Below are 21,441 nucleotides of genomic sequence, written 5' to 3'. Positions count from 1 at the left end.
TCCTAATTCTTTCATAGATATTCAGTCTACACTCCACCTCTGGCCAAGTCTTTCCTGATGGTAGGAAATTGGGGACTTTCCTGATGGTAGGAAATTGGGGACTATGTTGTACTCTGAGGGTAGAGAATAGAAGAGAAAGCATGAGAGAAAAGCATGAAAAGGAGAATCAAAAGAAAAGCAATATGGGAAGGAAAGAGAAAGAACAGAGAAGTGGGAAGCCAGTGGAGGGTAGAAACTAAGCCAGAAGACAGGGGGACGAGCCTATGGCCACTGCACAGCGTCCCCAGACGTAGTTGGGTCATTTCCTCATCTGGGGTACAGACGTGGCCAGGGAGCCCATGAGAAATGAGGAAACTGCCTTCCCGAACTACTGGAGAACCAGGGTGGGGGTGGCGATCCACACAGCTGGCCTGAGGAGGAAAGAGGGCTGGGAGTCTGGACCAGGGGGACCCTAGGGTCAAGATGCCATAGTTTCTAATTGTGGAGGGCCTGGGGATTGGGACTCCTGGGTCTGAGGGAGGAGGGACTGGGGTCCTGGACTCCTGGGTCTGAGGGAGGAGGGACGGAGGGCCTGGACTCCTGGGTCTGAAGGAGGAGGGACTGGGGGCCTGGACTCCTGGGTCTGAGGGAGGAGGGACTGGGGGCCTGGATTCCTGGGTCTGAAGGAGGAGGGGCTGAGGGGCTGGGGGTCCTGGACCCTCCATCTGAGGGAGGATGAGCTGGGGGCCTGGACCCCAAGGTCTGAGGAAGAAAGGGGGTCCCTGATAGGCCGGTGGGGCAGTCGAGACTTGGGGTGGGGCCCAGGCCTCCATTTGGCAAGGCCCTCCCCTCCCCACCGTTTCCTGGGCTGGCTGCTTAAGGGCTGGTATAAAGGACTTGTTTCCTGTTGAAAAAGCAGAAAGAGATTACCAGCCACAGACGGGTGATGAGCCCGGTGTTACTGCTGGCCCTCCTGGGGGTCACCTTCCCACTGCCAGGTGAGTGATGACCCTAGCCTAGAGGGGACTTCCCTGGAGGCTGGGCAAGGGAACCCTGCTGAGATGGATTTGCTCTTGCCACTCCAGGAGTGCAGGCGCTGCTCTGCCAGTTTGGGACAGGTTACGACGTGTGGAATGTGTCCCAGTTGCCCCTGCACTGGACCCCTAAGGAGATCAGCTGTGACAGCGGCTTGGGGTGCCAGGACACCATGGTGCTCATTGAGAGCGGTGAGAAGGCCCTGGGGTGCAGAGACCCCGCCCTGTTCCCTCAGTCCCTTGATCCCTGTGCAGTGACTTGGGAGCCACCCCTCCGGGAGGAGAGACTCCTAGGGTCCCAGTGATCCCCTTTCCAGCCTCTCAGCCTACCCAATGTAGCAGCGTCTCCCTCCAGGACCCTGGAGGCCTGACCTCCATCCTCGCTTGCCTCCCCATCTCGGTCCAGGACCCCAAGTGGGCTTCGTGCTCTCCAAGGGCTGCACAGAGGCCAAGGACCAGGAGCCCCGCGTCACTGAGCACCGGATGGGCCCCGGCCTCTCCGTGCTCTCCTACACCTATGTGTGCCGCCACAAAGACTTCTGCAACAACCTAGTGACCACTGCCCCGCTCTGGACCCCGCAGCCCCCAGCAGGTGCCTGCCTAAGGGTCGGAGGAGAGGGAGGGGCTATCAGGAGGGGTTCTACTGAGCACAGAGGGGCTGCTATGGAGTCCCTCCCACCCTCACTGGCTGTCCTGCCCCTCGCTGGCTCCATCCCTCCCCTGACTGCTCCCTGGACACCGGCCCACCCGGCTCCCTTTCCCTCCCTCTCCACTCACTCCTGATCCCTCCCACCCACCTCTGCCACCCAGGACTCCCCGCACCCCTCCTCTTCTAAGACCAAATAGGACGGATTTCTGATAAGAAATCACCATTAACTGGGTCATCCTGCATTCTTTTTTTTGTTTTTTTTTTTATTCTGTTGCGTTTGGTTCAAGAAGTTCTCCTGCAGGTTTTTTGCTATTTCCTCTTCCTAAGGGAGACTGAATTGACACTTTCCACTTTCCTTGTCTGGTGTTATAAAGAGTCTGGGGAGATGTTTGCACTTCTTTTATTGGAATAGCTTGTGAACACAGAAGTCTCCTGTTTTTGGAGGTTTAGTAGCCCTTGCAGGTGAAGGCACTGGCTCCTTCCAGGGCATCCCCTCCTTCCCTTGACCAGTGAGTCTGCTTCTGTGTCTCCCATCGGAAGGCCAGACTTTGTTGAATGTTTCAGACGTGACCATATCTGAGTCTATATCAGGCCTCAGCAGGCCCCTCCTCCACACTGCCTACCCCCGCGTCCCCCCAAGAACTCTTTCCTTCCTTCCTTCCTTCCTTCCTTCCTTCCTTCCTTCCTTCCTTCCTTCCTTCCTTCCTTCCCTCCCTCCCCCCTCCCTCCCTCCCTCCCTTCCTCCCTCCCTCCCTTCCTCCCTTCCTCCCTCCCTCCCTCCCTTCCTCCCTCTCTCCCTCCCTCCCTCTCTCCTCTCTCTCTCTCTCTCTTTCTTTCTTTCTTTCTTTCTTTCTTTCTTTCTTTCTTTCTTTCTTTCTTTCTTTCTTTTTCTTTCTTTCTTTCTTTCTTTCTTTCTTTCTTTTCTCTTTCTTTCTTTCTTTCTTTCTTTCTCTCCTCTCTCTCTCTCTATCTCTCTTTCTTTCTTCTTCTTTTTTTTTTTTCATAGTCTCGCTGTGTTGACCAGGCTGGAGTGCAGCGGTGCAATCTTGGCTCACTGCAACCTCCGATTCCCGGGTTCAAGCGATTCTCCTGCGTCAGCCTCCCAAGTAGCTGGGACTAGAGGCGCCAGCCACCACGCCCAACTAATTTTTCTATTTTTAGTAGAGACAGGGTTTTACTATGTTGGCCAGGCTGGTCTGAAACTCCTGACCTCGTGATCCGCCTGCCTCGGCCTCACATAGTGCTGGGATTACAGGTGAGACCCACCACGCCCAGCCAAGACCACTTTCTGTACCCAGTCCTGGTGCCTCTATCCAGACCTCCGGTTCTCTCTCCCTTCCTCTTTCATTGGTTACACTTTATTTTCCCACATCCAGATCCCATGATGGGAGCTGCAGAAGGCCCCTTTGGGAAGACTGAGCAGGTTGACTCCTGAGGCCAGCAAAAGTGGGGTGCAGAGAAGGTATCTGATCAAATCCAGTGCCCTCTCAGTGCCCCCTCACTCTGTCTGTCACTTCCCTAGACCCAGGATCCTTGAGGTGCCCAGTCTGCTTGTCTATGGAAGGCTGTCCGGAGGGGACGACAGAAGAGATGTGCCCCAAGGGGACCACGCACTGTTATAATGGCCTCCTCAGGCTCAGGGGAGGTAAGCCTGGGACATCGGGATCCCTGAGGGGAGTGATCAAGAAGGTCTGGGGACTGAGATATTAGTCTCTGGGGAGTGAGGGTGAGCTGAGGCGAGGCATGAGACCCAGAGGAGGGTGGGCCTGGCTTCCTGGAGCTATGCCTGCCTCTGAGGGTTGAGTGGTCCTCAGGCAGCATCACTGACTCACCCTCGCTCCCCCTTTCTGTAGGAGGCATCTTCTCCAATCTGAGAGTCCAGGGATGCTTGCCCCAGCCAGGTTGCAACCTGCTCAACGGGACACAGGAAATTGGGCCCGTGCGCATGACTGAGAACTGCAATACGAAAGGTGAGCCCCGCCCCTAGGCTGTGCCCTGCACTGCAGCCTCGGGCACGATGCCACATGCGGCATCCAGAGCCATCACACAAAAGCCAGTAGGAGGAAGGTCAAGGGTGCAGGGTGGGCTGCTTGGCATGAGACTTTAGGCAACAGTGAGTGCTGGGGCCCCTGCTGGCTCTCATGCTGCTGAGAGTGACTGGTTGCTTCAATTTCTCTGTCTCCACACCCCTGGCCTTGCATAACCCTAGGTCTCCCACTTCCCTAGGCCACTGTAGCCTCTCTGCCACCCTCACCAGCCCCTGTCCTGCCCATGGTGCTGGAGTGCCCCAGCAGCCTTGCCTGTACGGGAGAGAACATCAGAAAATCAAGGGCACTTCAGGTGTGACAGAGAAAGCAAGAGTTAAACGAGGACACTGAGCGGGTCCCCCCTTCCCCATTTAGGTACTGCCATGGAAGAGAGTGCCAGGGAATGTCTCCATGAGAAGGGCTCCAAGGGAACGGGAAGCCATGCTGAGGAGGCCGGGGTCTTATATGGATCCCAGCTTCCCTCCTAGGATCAAAGTCTTTCCCTACCCGTGCCTCTGTTTCCTTGTCTGCCCCCATCAAGCTACCCCTTAGAGTTTAGAAGAGGGAGTTGTGTGAGTTCCGCACACCTTCCTCTGTGTATTTGGCTGTTTCTCCCTGGCTAGGCTGGGAGCCCGAGGCCAGGGACTTGGTGTCACTGGCACCAGGGTTTCCAGCCTTGGGTAGCTCAGGAGCCGGCTCAGGAAGGGTACCAGGAGGTGTTTGCTCAAGTGAAGACGTGCAAAGCCCCCTAATGAGTCAGACCCTGTTTCTACCTGAAGGGCCTCCAGGACTAGGAGGGGCAGGTGCCACAGACACAGATAGTCACAGCTTGAGGTGGTCAGGGCTGTTGCAAATGGGGATATGGGGCCTCGGGCAGCTCAGAGGAGGAGGAAACTGATGTTGGGGTAGAGAGTAAGGAGGGCTTTACAGAGGAGGTGGCCTGTGAACTGTGTGTTAAAGCTTATTGGTAGAAGAGGAACAGGACATTGGTGGCAGAGGGAACAGCTTATTGGTAGAAGAGGAAGAGGACATTGGTGGCAGAGGGAACCGTGTGTAGCAGCTGCATAGGCCTGGAGGTTGGAGTGAGCCTGCAGTTTTAAAGAAGAGTCCATCACTCCACCTGAGAAGGACTCATCAAGATGAGGGAGTACAGCTGGGATTGGGGGTGATTAGAAGTTTTCCAGGTGGACAAGGTGGGTGTGGGGTCGAGGAGGGAGCTGCCCCAAGCCAAAGGCACAGCAGATGTGAGGCTGAGGAGGAAATGACTTGGCATGCCTTCGGAATGGATACTGGTGAGGGAAGGAGAGGTAAGTGGGAACCTGGTGGTCGCTCAAGTACTTGAAAAGCCAGACTCAGGGGTGGATCGTCTCCTGAAGGCAGGGGAGCCATAGAAGATTGTGGAGCAGGGAGGGGCAGGGTCTGAGCCATTTATCTTTTCTTTTGACTAATGCGGGTGTTAACGGTCTGGCCCTGGTCTCTGGAACCAGGTGACACTCATAATCCAGAAAGTATTTCAGAAACAATCAGATGCAACATATGCCACACACAGCCCACAATAAGCAAAGCAGACACCAAAGCATCACACCATGCCACATACACACCACACATCACATACCACACACACATGCCCCCATACCCCTGACATACCACATATGAAACACAAATCACACACACAGCGTACGATATGCACAACACACACAAATGCATCACACAATTGCACAATTACTCTGTGTACATGTAGTGTGTATGTGGCATACATACTACATGTCAGGCACCACATACACTCCCTCTCAACACATCAGACATGCAACACGGGGCAAGATTTCTAGGGTGCACAACCTGTACAAATGGAGTGAGGGCTCTGCTCTTGTGTTCCCCTTTTCATTCATGCATGCATTCATTCATTCAATAAATATTTATTGAGGCTGGGGCTTGGTGGCTCATGCTTCTACTTCCAGCACTTTGGGAGGCCAAGGAGGGAGGATAACCTGAGCCCAGGAGTTCAAGACCAGCCTGGGCAACATAGTGAGACCACATCTCTACAAAAAATACAAAAATCAGCCAGACATGCTAGTGGGCACCTGTAGTCCCAGGTACTGGGGAGGCTGAGTTGGGAGGGTTGCTTGAGTCCAGGAGATGGAGGCTGTAGGGAGCTGCAGTGAACTATGATTGCACCACTGTACTCCAGCATAGGTGAGAGCAAGACTCTGTTTCTAAAAAAATAAAAAAAAGTAAATAAATTATTGGGCATGTACTATATGCCATGTAGTTGGTGGAGACATAGCAGGAGATACAACACATACTTCCCTGTCTGTGTGGCAAATATTAAACTTGCAATAAACCTTGCAAAGACAAATAAAGATAAAATTTGTAGAGATGTCAAAAATAAACATAATTGCAAGTCACATCCATTTCTCTTTCTCTGCTACTCCTGCTCTCTGCTTCCCTCTTCTGCTTCTCCCTTCTCCATCACAGACACTCCAACATCCCTCTGTAGTCACTGACAGATAACCCTGGTTCCCTCCCGTCTTACTCCTCCTCCCCAGTGTGTTACAGCTGATTTGTACAGCTCTGGAAAGGCCAATGGTTAAATAGCTAGGGATTTCATCAGCCCGGTTGGTAAACTGTTGGTAGCTTAAAATCAGACATGCTATGAGTATTTACACCAGAGAAATAGGCCAACACTACGAGGCAGAATTTGTGGGTATTGTTTTTCTGTAAGTTTTTCAGCACACCACTGCTCTGCCATTGGCTTCCAGCAAATAGATGTTGCATTTTTCAAATATATCCTAATTCTTTCATAGATATTCAGTCTGCACTCCACCTCTGGCCAAGTCTTATCCTGATGGTGGGAAATTGGGGACTTGAGTCCTATGTTGTACTGTGAGGGTAGAGAATAGAAGAGAAAGCATGAGAGAAAAGCATGAAAAGGAGAATCAAAAGAAAAGCAATATGGGAAGGAAAGAGAAAAAACAGAGAAGTGGGAAGCCAGTGGAGGGTAGAAACTAGGCTGAAAGACATGGGGACAAGCCGATGGCCACTGCACAGCGTCCCCAGAGGTAGTTGGGTCATTTCCGCATCTGGGGTACAGAGGTGGCCAGGGAGCCCATGAGAAATGAGGAAACTGCCTTCCCAAACTACTGGAGAACCAGGGTGGGGGTGGCGATCCACACAGCTGGCCTGAGGAGGAAAGAGGGCTGGGAGTCTGGACCAGGGGGACCCTAGGGTCAAGATGCCACAGTTTCTAATCGTGGAAGGCCTGGGGGCCTGGACTTCTGGGTCTGAGGGAGGAGGGACTGGGGGTCTGGACTCCTGGGTCTGAGGGAGGAGGGGCTGGGGATCTGGACCACTGGGTCTGAACCCCTGGGTCTGAAGGAGGAGGAGCTGAGGGGCTGTGGGTCCTGGACCCTCCATCTGAGGGAGGACGGACTGCGGGCCTGGACCCGAAGGTCTGAGGGAGAAAGGGGGTCCTTGATAGGCCGGTGGGGCAGTGGAGACTTGGGGTGGGGCCCAGACCTCCATTTAGCAAGGCCCTCCCCTCCCCACCCTTTCCTGGGCTGGCTGCTTAAGGGCTGGTGTAAAGGACTTGTTTCCTGGTGAAAAAACAGAAAGAGATTATCAGCCACAGACGGGTGATGAGCCCGTTGTTACTGTTGGCCCTCCTGGGGGTCACCTTCCCACTGCCAGGTGAGTGATGACCCTAGCCTAGAGCGGACCTCCCTGAAGGCCGGGCAAGGGAACCCTGCTGAGATGGATTTGCTCTTGCCACTCCAGGAGTGCAGGAACTGCTCTGCCAGTTTGGGACACTTAAGGAGGTGTGGAATGTGTCCCAGTTGCCCCTGCACTGGACCCCTAAGGAGATCAGCTGTGACAGCGGCTTGGGGTGCCAGGACACGTTGGTGCTCATTGAGAGCGGTGAGAAGGCCCTGGGGTGCAGAGACCCCGCCCTGTTCCCTCAGTCCCTTGATCCCTGTGCAGTGACTTGGGAGCCACCCCTCCGGGAGGAGAGACTCCTAGGGTCCCCGTGATCCCCTTTCCAGCCTCTCAGCCTACCCAATGTAGCAGCGTCTCCCTCCAGGACCCTGGAGGCCTGACCTCCATCCTCGCTTGCCTCCCTCTCTCGGTCCAGGACCCCAAGTGAGCTTGGTGCTCTCCAAGGGCTGCACCGAGGCCAAGGACCAGGAGCCCCGCGTCACTGAGCACCGGATGGGCCCCGGCCTCTCCGTGCTCTCCTACACCTATGTGTGCCGCCACAAGGACTTCTGCAACAACCTAGTGACCACTGCCCCGCTCTGGACCCCGCAGCCCCCAGCAGGTGCCTGCCCGAGGGTCGGAGGAGAGGGAGGGGCTATCAGGAGAGGTTCCGGTGAGCACAGAGGGGCTGTTATGGAGTCCCTCCCACCCTCGCTGGCTGTCCTGCCCCTCGCTGGCTCCATCCCTCCCCTGACTGCTCCCTGGCCACCCCCCCCATCCTTTTCCCTTTCCCTCCCTCTCCACTCAATCCTGATCCCTCCCACCCACCTCTGCCACCCAGGACTCCCCACACCCCTCCTCTTCTAAGAGCAGACAGGACGGGTTTCTGATATGAAATCACCATTAACTGGGTCATCCTGCATTCATTTTTTTGTTTTTTTTTTTTATTCTGTTGCGTTTGGTTCAAGAAGTTCTCCTGCAGGTTTTTTGCTATTTCCTCTTCCTAAGGGAGACTGAATTGAAACTTTCCACTTTCCTTGTCTGGTGTTATAAAGAGTCTGGGGAGATGTTTGCACTTCTTTTATTGGAATAGCTTGTGAACACAGAAGTCTCCTGTTTTTGGAGGTTTAGTAGCCCTTGCAGGTGAAGGCACTGGCTCCTTCCAGGGCATCCCCTCCTTCCCTTGACCAGTGAGTCTGCTTCTGTGTCTCCCCTTAGAAGGCCAGACTTTGTTGAAAGGTTCAGACTTGACCATGTCTGAGTCTATATCAGGCCTCAGCAGGCCCCTCCTCCACCCTGCTTCCCCCCAAGAACTCGTTCTTTCTCCTTCCTTCCTTCTTTCCTTCCTTCCTTCCTTCCTTCCTTCCTTCCTTCCTTCCTTCCTTCCTTCCTTCCTTCCTTCCTTCCTTCCTTCCTTCCTTCCTTCCTTCCTTCCTTCCCTCCCTCCCTCCCTCCCTCCCTCCTTCCTTCCTTTTCTTTCTTTCTCTTTCTTCTTTGTTTCTTTCTTTCTTTTCCTTTCTTTCTCTTTCTTTCTTTCTTTCTTTCTTTCTTTCTTTCTTTCTTTCTTTCTTTCTTTCTTTCTTTCTTTCTTTCTTTCTTTCTTTCTTTCTTTCTTCTATCTCTTTCTTTCTTGTCTTTCTGCTTTCTTGTCTTTCTTCTTTCTTCTTTTTTTTTTTTTTCATAGTCTCGCTGTGTTGACCAGGCTGGAGTGCAGCGGTGCAATCTTGGCTCACTGCAACCTCCGATTCCCGGGTTCAAGCGATTCTCCTGCGTCAGCCTCCCAAGTAGCTGGGACTAGAGGCGCCAGCCACCACGCCCAACTAATTTTTCTATTTTTAGTAGAGACAGGGTTTTACTATGTTGGCCAGGCTCGTCTTAAACTCCTGACCTCGTGATCCGCCTGCCTCGGCCTCCCAAAGTGCTGGGATTACAGGCGAGACCCACCACGCCCAGCCAAGACTACTTTCTGTACCCAGTCCTGGTGCCTCTATCCAGACCTCCGGTTCTCTCTCCCTTCCTCTTTCATTGGTTACACTTCTTTATTTTCCCACATCTAGATCTCATGATGGGAGCTGCAGAAGGCCCCTTTGGGAAGACTGAGCAGGTTGACTCCTGAGGCCAGCAAAAGTGGGGTGCAGAGAAGGTATCTGATCAAATCCAGTGCCCTCTCAGTGCCCCCTCACTCTGTCTGTCACTTCCCTAGACCCAGGATCCTTGAGGTGCCCAGTCTGCTTGTCTACGGAAGGCTGTCCGGAGGGGACAACAGAAGAGATGTGCCCCAAGGGGACCACGCACTGTTATAATGGCCTCCTCAGGCTCAGGGGAGGTAAGCCTGGGACATCGGGATCCCTGAGGGGACTGAACGCGAAGGTCTGGGGACTGAGATCTTAGTCTCTGGGGAGTGAGGGTGAGCTGAGGCGAGGCATGAGACCCAGAGGAGGGTGGGCCTGGCTTCCTGGAGCTATGCCTGCCTCTGAGGGTTGAGTGGTCCTCAGGCAGCATCACTGACTCACCCTCGCTCCCCCTTTCTGTAGGAGGCATCTTCTCCAATCTGAGAGTCCAGGGATGCTTGCCCCAGCCAGGTTGCAACCTGCTCAACGGGACACAGGAAATTGGGCCCGTGCGCATGACTGAGAACTGCAATACGAAAGGTGAGCCCCGCCCCTAGGCTGTGCCCTGCACTGCAGCCTCGGGCACGATGCCACATGCGGCATCCAGAGCCATCACACAAAAGCCAGTAGGAGGAAGGTCAAGGGTGCAGGGTGGGCTGCTTGGCATGAGACTTTAGGCAACAGTGAGTGCTGGGGCCCCTGCTGGCTCTCATGCTGCTGAGAGTGACTGGTTGCTTCAATTTCTCTGTCTCCACACCCCTGGCCTTGCATAACCCTAGGTCTCCCACTTCCCTAGGCCACCATAGCCTCTCTGCCACCCTCACCAGCCCCTGTCCTGCCCATGGTGCTGGAGTGCCCCAGCAGCCTTGCCTGTACAGGAGAGAACATCAGAAAATCAAGGGCACTTCAGGTGTGACAGAGAAAGCAAGAGTTAAACGAGGACACTGAGAGGGTCCCCCACTTACCCATTTAGATACTGCCATGGAAGAGAGTGCCAGGGAATGTCTCCATAAGAAGGGCTCCAAGGCAACGGGAAGCCATGTGGGGTGGTGAGGGTCTTATATGGATCCCAGCTTCCCTCCTAGGAGCAAAGTCTTTCCCTACCCATGCCTCTGTTTCCTTGTCTGCCCCCATCAAGCTACCCCTTAGAGTTTAGAAGAGGGAGTTGTGTGAGTTCCGCACACCTTCCTCTGTGTATTTGGATGTTTCTCCCTGGCTAGGCTGGGAGCCCGAGGCCAGGGACTTGGTATCACTGGCACCAGGGTTTCCAGCCTTGGGTAGCTCAGGAGCCGGCTCAGGAAGGGTACCAGGAGGTGTTTGCTCAAGTGAAGACGTGCAAAGCCCCCTAATGAGTCAGACCCTGTTTCTACCTGAAGGGCCTCCAGGACTAGGAGGGGGAGGTGCCACAGACTCAGATAGTCACAGCTTGAGGTGATCAGGGCTGTTGCAAATGGGGATGTGGGGCCTGGGGCAGCTCAGAGGAGGAAGAAACTGATGTTGTTGGGGGTAGAGAGTAAGGAGGGCTTTACAGAGGAGGTGGCCTGTGAACTGTGTGTTAAAGATGACCTACAGCTTATTGGTAGAAGAGGAAGAGGACATTGGTGGCAGAGGGAACAGTGTGTAGCAGCTGCATAGGCCTGGAGGTGGGAGTGAGCCTGCAGTTTTCAAGAAGAGTCCATCACTCCACCTGAGAAGGACTCATCAAGATGAGGGGGTACAGCTGGGATTGGGGGTGATTAGAAGTTTTCCAGGTGGACAAGGTGGGTATGGGGTCGAGGAGGGAGCTGCCCCAAGCCAAAGGCACAGCAGGTGTGAGGCTGAGGAGGAAATGACTTGGCATGCCTTCGGAATGGATACTGGTGGGGGCGGGAGAGGTAAGTGGGAACCTGGTGGTCGCTCAAGTACCTGAAAAGCCAGACTCAGGGGTGGACGGTCTCCTGAAGGCAGGGGAGCCATTTAAGATTGTGGCGCAGGGAAGGGCAGGGTCTGAGCCATTTATCTTTCCTTTTGACTGATGCTGGTGTTAAGGGTCTGGCCCTGGTCTCTGGGACCAGGTGACACTGATAATCCAGAAGGCATTTCAGAAACAAATCAGATGCAACATATGCCACACACGCAGCCCACAATAAGCACAGGAGACACCAAAGCATCACACCGTGCCACATACACACCACACATCACATACCACACACACTCCCCCATACCCCTGACATACCACATATGAAACACAAATCACACACAGAGCGTACAATATGCACAACACACACAAATGCATCACAGAATTGCACAATTACTATGTGTACATGTAGTGTGTATGTGGCATCCACACTACATGTCAGGCACCACACACACTCCCTCTCAACATATTGGACATGCAACACAGACCACACACAACACAATACACACAACACACCTGGTATGTCACGCACACCACATGCAAACAAAACACAGATACACAGAACACACACCACACCAAACACACAAAACAAACACATACATCACACACAGTATGTCTATACATGCATGCATCACACAAACATACCATGAACACACCACACACCCCATACAACCACACCCACACACATGTACTACACACTTACACATACCAGACACCCCTGCACACATCATGCATGCACCCCCATACCTTATGCACACACACTACACAAACACACACACACCACATGCAAACAAAACAGATACACAGAACACACCATGCCACACAAAAACACATACCACATACATCACATATAGTATGCACATGCATGCACCACACAAAAATACCATGAACACACCACACACCCCATACAACCACACCCCTCACATGTATACTACACACTCACAGCACACACATCTGCAGACATCACACATGCACCCTCACACCCCGTGTGCACACACTACACAAACACACACACACCACATAAAACACAGCTATTATGTACAAATCGGTGCTGTTAATACAGATTCATATTCTTTCAACACTGGAGCCAGGTCTTGGAGGCTGTTTTGCCTTCCCTGGTGAAGTGCAGTTCAGCAGCTTAGCAGACAGTGAGCATCACAAGACCAGGCATCAGAAACTGGGGGAACAACAAGATGTTAGGGACCAAGTGTGGGAGAGAAGAGGCTCCAGGGTGATAGAACCACTTATAAGAAGCCACAGCAGTGGGAGGGCTGGGTGCAAGGACACAGGTTACTAAAAGGGTCCATGGCAGCAGCCCCTTGTGAAGAACCAAGAAGCCCTGGGCAGATAAGGCCCTGGCTGCCCCTAGAGGAGCTGGGCAGCGGTCCCAGTGAGAGAGCAGGGAAGAGCCCGCGTCTGAATCAGGGACACGTGGGTCCCAGGCCCTGCTCTGCCGCTGAAACAGCTTTCCAGCCTCAGCTTCACATGAGGATCAGAAGTCTCCATATCTCATGGAACGTCTTTCCCTGGATGTGGGGAAGAGGAGGGGATGGTTGCAGACAGGGGGCGGAAGCAGATGCAAAGGCCTTGAGATGGGTGAGTGCCTGCCAGAAGCACCTGTGCAGAGCAGAGTGATGGAGGGAGCGGAGTAGGACACCTGCATGGAGCGGGGAGGTGGCCGCATCTTATCAGGCCTCCCGGGCCATTGGAAGGGCTTAGAATTTTATTCTCCAGAATAGGGAACTCCTGGAGTCTTCGGAGCAGAGGAGTGACATGAACTGACTTAGGTTTACCCAGCCTCCCTCTGCCTGGTGGGCGGAGAATGCAGCAAGGGGAAGAGGGGCAGGCAGGCACAGGGAGAGCCCCGGGAGTCAGGTGGGAGCCAAGGGGGGTTGGCCTGGGTGGAAGCAGCAGAGGTGGTGACGTGAGGTTGGGTTTTGAAGATTTTCTGCAGCTCAAGCCAGTAGAATTTCTTGAGGAACACAACATGGGAGAGAAAGGGAGTGGTCAAGGACAACACCAACCTTTTCAGCTAGGCCGGCAGAGATGAGCCACCACAGGTATAAGTAGGGGAGATGGGAGTGGGGAGAGAAGGGTGGGTGAAGAGAGCAGGAGCCATGATTTTGATTTTGTCATCTGTGAAGCATGCAAATGAGCAGCCCTCCGGGGTGGCATCCGTTCTGCAGGTCGCGTGTGTTGGTGGAAGCTGGAGGCTCAGTCTAAGAGTCCCCGCATCATGGGACAGATGCCCCCTGCTCTGTCATGGCCATGAGGGAAGGCCGGGGGCTGTGGTTTCACACTAGAGCCTTGAGGGCCTCGGGGCCAAGGTAGCCGAGGATGGTCATCAGTACCTGTCTCTGTCCTGCCCTCAACCCCGACCCTGAGGGTCCAGAGTCCCTGGGTTCCCAGCCTACCTCTGCTGCTCACAAGCTGTGTGGCACAGGCGGCTACTGAGCAATCCTGCCTGTTTCCCTTGTTGCAAATGAGGGTGCTGATTGTGATCGCCCCACCTACTGTTGGGGTGCTGTGGGGAAACGAGGCATCCCAGATAAGCTGAGCTCCCTGGGACCTTAGATAGGTGGATCTGTGGGAAGCAGTGACGTCAGCTAGGTGCAGAGGGCAGTGCTCAGCGGCAGTGCTCAGCCCACCCTGGCCCTCTGCCTCTTTTGTTTGGAACATAGGGCTTTGCACCTGAAAGGTATGAGAAAGGTCTCAGGCTGTCTTCCTTATTATTGAAATGAGGACCTTAAAGTTCAGATGGGGAAGGAGAGATGGGCAGAGGATAAGGAAGAGCTTCCATTGCTCTCACAGCTGAAGCAAGGAATGACCATTCCCACAGGGCTGTGAGAGGATGTCCCTGCAGATGTTCAAGTAGAAACAGGGGGAACAATGAGGGCGGGGTTTGGACTCCCAAGTCCTTTCTGAATCCGTGGTTGAGGGACTCCGTGGCCAGGTCACCTGGAGTGTGACTCAAGAGCAAGATCACCTTCCCTAGCTGAGGACCTGGAGGGACAGACATGGTCGGTTCCTGGCTTACACAGACCCTGGGTTTCCTCTCCCCAGATTTTCTGACCTGCCATCGGGGGAACTCTTTGCAGAAGGGTGATAACTTGGCTCAAGTACCCATTGGATGGACCGTGTCTAATACCGTGATGTGCGAGGCGGGCCAGGTGTGTCAGGAGACGCTGCTGCTCATAGATGTAGGTGCGTGGACTGAGGTAGAAGACAAACACTTGTCCCAGGTCCCTGGCAGCTCCCTCCACCCCACTGGATTCTTTCCCCTGAATTTCCTGCTCCGTTTCCTCCACATCTGCAATTTTCAATTCAACTATTCTTCTCTCTGGATCTTAGGTTCCCCTTATGAAAACTGGGGGTGAAGCAGTGAGAATGACGGTGTCTGCCTTTTTGGGTGGGGTGACGATGTATGCGGTAATCCCTGCCCAGGGCGGAGAACTGTGCCAACACTGAGGAATCTCAGTGGCTTCATACAGTCTGGAAATGTTTATCCAGCATTTGTCTTAGGCGCTGCAGATCCAATCCCATCTGTATTCCTGCAGCTTTATATACGATGGAGATCCCAGCTCTGGAGAGAAATCTGGCAAGGAAAAGGAGATAGGAAAAGTGAGGTGAAGGCTACAACATTAAGCTGAGTGTTCAGGGGAGACTCATGGAGAAGGTGACGTTTGAGTGAGAACTGGGAGGAGGCAGAGCTTCGGGGAGGACCCAGGCCCTGGCCTCCGTCTTTGCCCCATGCTAAACATGACCCATGCAGTTGTGATCAGGGCATTCACCCTCTGCCTGAGGGGTATTGTGGAGGGCAGGGAGTCCAGTTCTGGAGCCCCTGTTGCCCTGGGAGCTGTCCAGTCCCCCAGCCCAGCTTTCCCTCTCACCCTTAGGACGCAAATCGACCCTGGTGTGGAGCAAAGGCTGCAGCGCTGTTGGGGCTCAAAATTCCCAGAAGACCTCCATCCACTCAGCCCCTCCTGGGGTGCTCGTGGCCTCCTATGCCCACTTCTGCTCCTCAGACCTGTGCAATGGTGCCAGCAGCAGCAGCGTCCTGCTGAACTCCCTCCCTCCTCAAGGTATGGGATCCAGGGCCATGGAGAAATGAGGCCCAGACACACACACACTCTGGTCCAAGGTGGGCAGCTGCTCTGAGCACAAAGTCACGTACCCCCACCTTCTCTCTGCTCCCCAGGTGCCCCTGAGCCAGGAGACCAGCAGTGTCTTACCTGTGTGCAGCCCTTGGCAACCTGCTCAAGTGACTCCCCAGTAAAGACCTGCCCCAGGGGCACCACTCATTGTTATGATGGGTACATTAGTCTCTCAGGAGGTGAGTGCTGCAAGCAGGGCCCCAAGGATGAAGGTGCTGGTGTCCTGGGCTCCTGGGACTGCGGGAGGAGGAAGCTGGGGCTCTGGGCTCTTGGGTTTCAGGGAGGAGGGGCTGGGCCTGGACTCCTGGTCTGAGGGAGGAGGCGGTGGGGGCCTGGGCTCCTGGGTCTGAGGGAGGAGGGACTCAGGGCCTGGACTCCTGGGTCTGAGGCAGGAGGGGCTGGGCCTGGACTCCTGGTCTGAGAGAGGAGGGGCTGGGGGCCTGGACTCCGGGGTCTGAGGGAGGAGGGGATGGGGGCCTGGACTCCTGGTCTGAGGGAGGAGGGACTTGGGGCCTGGACTCCTGGGTCTGAGGGAGGAGGGGGTGGGGGCCTGGACTCCTGGTCTGAGGGAGGAGGGACTTGGGGCCTGGACTCCTGGGTCTGAGGGAGGAGGGGGTGGGGGCCTGGACTCCTGGGTCTGAGGCAGGAGGGGGTGAGGGTCTGGGCTCCTGGGTCTGAGGGAGGAGGGGGTGGGGGCCTGGGCTCCTGGGTCTGAGGGAGGAAGGACTCGGGGCCTGGGCTCCTGGGTATGAGGGAGGAGCGACTCAGGGCTCAGGCGTAGACTACTGGGTCTAAGGGAGGAGGGGGTAGGAGCCTCGGCTCCTGGGTCTGAGGCAGGAGGGGGTGGGGGCCTGGACTCCTGGGTCTAAGGGAGGAGGGGGGTGGGGGCCTGGGCTCCTGGTCTGAGGGAGGAGGGGCTGGGGGCCTGGGCTCCTGGGTCTGAGGGAAGAGGGGCTGGGCCTGGACTCCTGGGTCTGAGGGAGGAAGGGGTGGGGGCGTGGGCTCCTGGGTCTGAGGGAGGAGGGACTCGGGGCCTGGACTCCTGGTTCTGAGGGAGGAGGGGGTGGGGGCCTGTGCTCCTGGGTCTGAGGGTGGAGGGGGTGGGGGCTTGGGCTTCTGGGTCTGAGGGAGGAGGGACTCAGGGCCTCCGCTCCTGGGTCTGGGGGAGGAGGGACTCAGGGCCTGGACTCCTGGGTCTAAGGGAGGAGGGGGTGGGGGCCTAGACTCCTGGTCTGAGGGAGGAGGGGCTGGGCCTGGACTCCTGGTCTGAGGGAGGAGGGACTCGGGGCCTGGACTCCTGGTTCTGAGGGAGGAGGGGGTGGGGGCCTGTGCTCCTGGGTCTGAGGGTGGAGGGGGTGGGGGCTTGGGCTCCTGGGTCTGAGGGAGGAGGGCCTCTGCTCCTGGGTCTGGGGGAGGAGGGACTCAGGGCCTGGACTCCTGGGTCTAAGGGAGGAGGGGGTGGGGTCTGGGCTCCTGGGTCTGAGGGAAGAGGGGGTGGGGGCCTGGACTCCTGGTCTGAGGGAGGAGGGACTCGGGGCCTGGACTCCTGGTTCTGAGGGAGGAGGGGGTGGGGGCCTGTGCTCCTGGGTCTGAGGGTGGAGGGGGTGGGGGCTTGGGCTCCTGGGTCTGAGGGAGGAGGGCCTCTGCTCCTGGGTCTGGGGGAGGAGGGACTCAGGGCCTGGACTCCTGGGTCTAAGGGAGGAGGGGGTGGGGTCTGGGCTCCTGGGTCTGAGGGAAGAGGGGGTGGGGGCCTGGACTCCTGGTCTGAGGGAGGAGGGACTCGGGGCCTGGACTCCTGGTCTGAGGGAGGAGGGACTCGGGGCCTGGACTCCTGGTTCTGAGGGAGGAGGGGGTGGGGGCTTGGGCTCCTGGGTCTGAGGGAGGAGGGCCTCTGCTCCTGGGTCTGGGGGAGGAGGGACTCAGGGCCTGGACTCCTGGGTCTAAGGGAGGAGGGGGTGGGGTCTGGGCTCCTGGGTCTAAGGGAGGAGGGGGTGGGGTCTGGGCTCCTGGGTCTGAGGGAAGAGGGGGTGGGGGCCTGGGCTCCTGGGTCTGAGGGAGGAGGGACTCAGGACCTGGACTCCTGGGTCTGAGGGAGGAGGGGGTGGGGGCCTGGGCTCCTGGGTCTGAGGGAGGAGGGGGTGGGGGCCTGGACTCCTGGGTCTGAGGGAGGAGGGGGTGGGGGCCTGGACTCCTGGGTCTGAGGGAGGAGGGGTTGGGGGCTTGGGCTCCTGGGTCTGAGGGAGGAGGGACTCAGGGCCTGGACTCCTGGGTCTGAGGGTGGAGGGGGTGGGGGCCTGGGCTCCTGGGTCTGAGGGAGGAGGGCCTCAGGGCCTGGACTCCTGGGTCTGAGGGAGGAGGGGCTGGGCCTGGATTCCTGGTCTGAGGGAGGAGGGGGTCGGGGCCTGGACTCCTGGGTCTGAGGGAGGAGGGACTCAGGGCCTCCGCTCCTGGGTCTGAGGGAGGAGGCGCTGGGCGTGGACTCCTGGGTCTGAGGGTGGAGGGGGTGGGGGCCTGGGCTCCAGGGTCTGAGGGAGGAGGGACTCAGGGCCTGGACTCCTGGTCTGAGGGAGGAGGGGGTCCAGGCCTGGACTCCTGGGTCTGAGGGAGGAGGGGTTGGGGGCCTGGGCTCCTGGTCTGATGGAGGAGGGACTCAGGGCCTGGACTCCTGGTCTGAGGGAGGAGGGGGGGTGGGGGCCTGGGCTCCTGGGTGTGAGGGAGGAGGGACTCAGGGCCTGAACTCCTGGGTCTGAGGGAGGAGGGGGGGTGGGGGCCTGGGCTCCTGGGTTCACGAATTTGGCTGGGCTGTACTTTGTGTCCTTTCTGATTTGGTCTTCTCCCTCTAGGTGGGGTAACCACCACAATGGGCATTCAGGGCTGTGTGGCCCAACCTTCCAGCTCCTTGTTGAACCACACCAGACAAATCGGGATCTTCTCTGTGCGTGAGAAGGGTGAAGAGGAGCCTCCTGCCCCTCATTCTGAGAGAGGTGGGGCTGGGGGCCTGGAGTCTCTCAGTTGGGGGGTGGGGCTGGCACTGGCCCTGGCGCTTTGGGGGGGGGCTCTTTGCCCTTCCTGCTAACTCCATTTCCCCCACGATTCTTCACCCCTGCTGACCACCACACTCAACCGTCCCTCTGACCTCATAACTTAATGGCCTTGGACACCAAATTCTTTTCCCATCCTGCCCATGAATTATCTTCCCCACACACAATCATTCATGTTTACTCACCTAATAGCGACCCTGGGGAGAGCCTGGAGCAGCTGGACTTGTCCTATGGGAGAGGGGACGTTGGAGGAGTGGCTGCATGTATCTGAATAATAAAGACCTTGTCCTTTCTTCCAGTGCTGAGGTTTCTCCATGTGAGGGGACAGCAGGACACCCAGGGATCTAGTGTGGGGGAGGAGAGGAACCTAATGAAAAAATGATCATCCAAAGCCTGCCCCTTATTGGTCTGGTTCATGTCTCCAAACCAGCTTGGATGGTAGCAGAGACTTCAGGGTGCTCCACCCAAAAGTATTGGGGCATCACCATTACCTGGAGGGGAAGATGCACTGAGACGTATGAGGCTTCCAGCCTAGCAGCCAAGGTCCTCGCACAAACAGGTGGCTCGTCCCATCTGAGCAACTGCAGGAGAGATTAGTATAGTCATGCATTGCTTAACGACAGGGATATGTCTTGAGAAATGTGTCGTTAGGTGATTTTATCGCCATAGGAACATTGTAGAGAGCACTTACAAAAACCCAGATGGTACAGCCCAACACACACCCAGGATGGATGGTAGAGTTGACGGCCCCTAGGCTACAAGCCTGCAGTGCATGTTATGGTGTGAATACTGCAGGCAATTTTAACACCACGACAAGTATTTGTGTATCTATACACATCTAAACGTAGAAAAGGTACAGCATAAATACAATATTGTCATCTCCGGAGACCACCGTTCTATGCGCAATTCATCATTGACCCAAACGTTGCTATGTAGCATCTGCCTATCATGGGATAATTGACATAAGGGCTTGAGAGAACTCCAGAAGAAAATGGGTTAGCATTTTCCCAGAGCTGTTACCGTTGGGTCTTTCTTACCACCATCGCCCAATAAGGGCGAGGAGAGGAGCCACTGCTGGAATCTGCAGAGAAGAGAGAGAGAGACACATACACAGACAGAAATAGAGCTGGAGAGAGAGCCAGAGACAGAACGAGAGAGATATTCAGAGAGGGTTGCCTAACAGGAGCTCCCATCTCAGGCTGAAAAATGCATCCAGCCCACAATGATACTGGGGAGGGAGGTGGGGAACTAAAATTCCAAACTGGTGTCCTCATTCTGGTCTGCAGTTGAGGTTCCCCACTGACTGAACCCCCTAGAGGCTGGAAGCAGGAGACTCCACTGATCCAGCCCCCATAGATCTACCATTCACAGTAGAGAACAGAGAAGAGGGGAGGGAAGAGAAGAGAGTGAAGCTGGAGAAGGAAACAGAACATGTCTAGTACCATTCACTCCCTTGCCTCTACAGCATCCACCCTTTCCCTTTGTCCAGATGTAAATCAGAGTCCAAGCCGGGCGCGGTGGCTTGCGCCTGTAATGTCAGCACTTTGGGAAGCCGAGGTGGGAGGATCACTTGAGCCCAGGAGTTTGAAACCAGCCTGGGCAACATAGTGAAACCACTTCTCTACAAAAAATACAAAAAGTTTACCTGTTGTGGTGGTGCACGTCTGTGGTCCCAGCTACTCAGAAGGCTGAGGGAGGAGGATCATCTGAAACCAGGAGGTCAAGGGTGCAGTGAGCCAAGACTGTGCAACTGTCAACTCCAGCCTCGGTGACAGAGTGAGATCCTGTCTCAAGGGGGAAAAAATCAGAGTCCTCCGTGCAGATGACACACAATTCCAGTCCTTTCCTCTGTCACAGCAACAGTGTGTGTGATGATGACAATGATGCCCTCCTCCCATTATGCTGGGCACCAGTTCTTCGCCCACAATGAGAGGAAGATGGGGAGGAGATGGCTTCCAACACAGCTGCTGAGGTCCTGGGGACAGGGCTGCTGGTGCTCAGAGCTGCTTTCTTCTAGTACATTCCACATTGTCTTCCCACCTCCAAAACCTCCTTTGGATGTTATTTGTTACCTGCAATGTAACCCAAATCTTGGTTCTTATGGAGAATTAGTCTTGGATGGCCTTGTCTTTAGTGAGTTTCTATAGTTTTCCATGGAACAGGGCCCTGGCCAAGGAAATGTTACCCCCATGAGTTGCCTGCCTTCAAAAATAGCCTCCTTGTCCCAGCCACCTGACCTCCCTCTGTAATCAGATGCCGTTCCCCCGACTGCAGAGAGACCTCTCCTTTGCCTGCTGTTTTGGCAGCACGAGGGGCACAGGATGGCTGGAGGGCTGTCATGGCTTCCCACAGATCAGAACTAGGAAGAGATTCCTCATCCACAGCAGCCCAGGGCCATGGGGACAAGGAGCAAGCATTCTCTCAGTGGGCTGGCAGATGCAATCATGGGAGGGACCCACCCTTATTCTTCCTGTCTTGCCTGGATCTTTGCATCTGGCTCTGGGAAAAGTGACCTGATGACCTGGCTGCTGGTTTATAAGATGTGTGGCATCTCCTGTGGGGTGACGGGCTACAGTCTCCCTCCTGGTGCCCTGATAAGCCACACACGAGCCATTGCGCCATTCTGAGAAGCAGCTGTCTCCGTGTCATGGGGCACCTGAGACGGTCAGTGGGTTCCATGGGTGTGAGTTAATTACCTCCCATTCTTTGCGTTAAGATGTGTCCCCCAGTGGAAATAATCCTGCATAGGTTCCAGAGCCACAGGAAAGGCCCTGTTCACGGAAGCACTGAGCAGGGTCCAGGGAAGTCCAGTTGGAACCCTCAGTGTGTGTGTATCCCTGTGAGGACAAAGCCCAG

The 21,441-nt window shown here is 55.6% G+C and overlaps 1 protein-coding gene across 2 annotated transcripts; it reads left to right on the top strand.

The window, feature by feature from the left end:
* Window positions 1–365: 365 nt before the first annotated feature.
* Window positions 366–18,883, top strand: CD177 (CD177 molecule). 2 transcript variants are annotated; one of them, XM_050771126.1, is made up of 15 exons: window positions 366–383; window positions 899–977; window positions 1,065–1,205; window positions 1,420–1,605; window positions 3,185–3,307; window positions 3,516–3,632; window positions 7,464–7,604; window positions 7,819–8,004; window positions 9,586–9,708; window positions 9,917–10,033; window positions 14,454–14,594; window positions 15,287–15,472; window positions 15,589–15,723; window positions 18,388–18,528; window positions 18,778–18,883. In XM_050771126.1, the coding sequence occupies exons 2-15, from the start codon at window positions 926–928 to the stop codon at window positions 18,858–18,860; spliced, it is 1,872 nt and encodes a 623-aa protein (XP_050627083.1). In that variant the 5' UTR covers window positions 366–383; window positions 899–925; the 3' UTR covers window positions 18,861–18,883. The 2 variants fall into 2 exon arrangements, with proteins under 2 accessions (XP_050627083.1, XP_050627084.1); XM_050771127.1 differs by lacking the exon at window positions 366–383 and having other exon boundaries at window positions 711–977; window positions 18,388–18,883.
* The last annotated feature ends 2,558 nt before the right edge of the window (window positions 18,884–21,441 follow it).

Source organism: Macaca thibetana, chromosome 19 (genome assembly GCF_024542745.1).
Source record: "Macaca thibetana thibetana isolate TM-01 chromosome 19, ASM2454274v1, whole genome shotgun sequence".
NCBI lineage: Eukaryota > Metazoa > Chordata > Mammalia > Primates > Cercopithecidae > Macaca > Macaca thibetana.
This window is presented reverse-complemented; position numbering and strand designations above follow the sequence as displayed.

Bases quoted from the DNA above. Each gene is read 5' to 3' on its own strand.
- CD177 (XM_050771127.1), top strand. From the start codon at position 926: ATGAGCCCGGTGTTACTGCTGGCCCTCCTGGGGGTCACCTTCCCACTG. The intron at 978-1,064 runs GTGAGTGATGAC...TTGCCACTCCAG, and splicing joins GGTCACCTTCCCACTGCCAG to GAGTGCAGGCGCTGCTCTGC. The intron at 1,606-3,184 runs GTGCCTGCCTAA...TCACTTCCCTAG, and splicing joins GACCCCGCAGCCCCCAGCAG to ACCCAGGATCCTTGAGGTGC.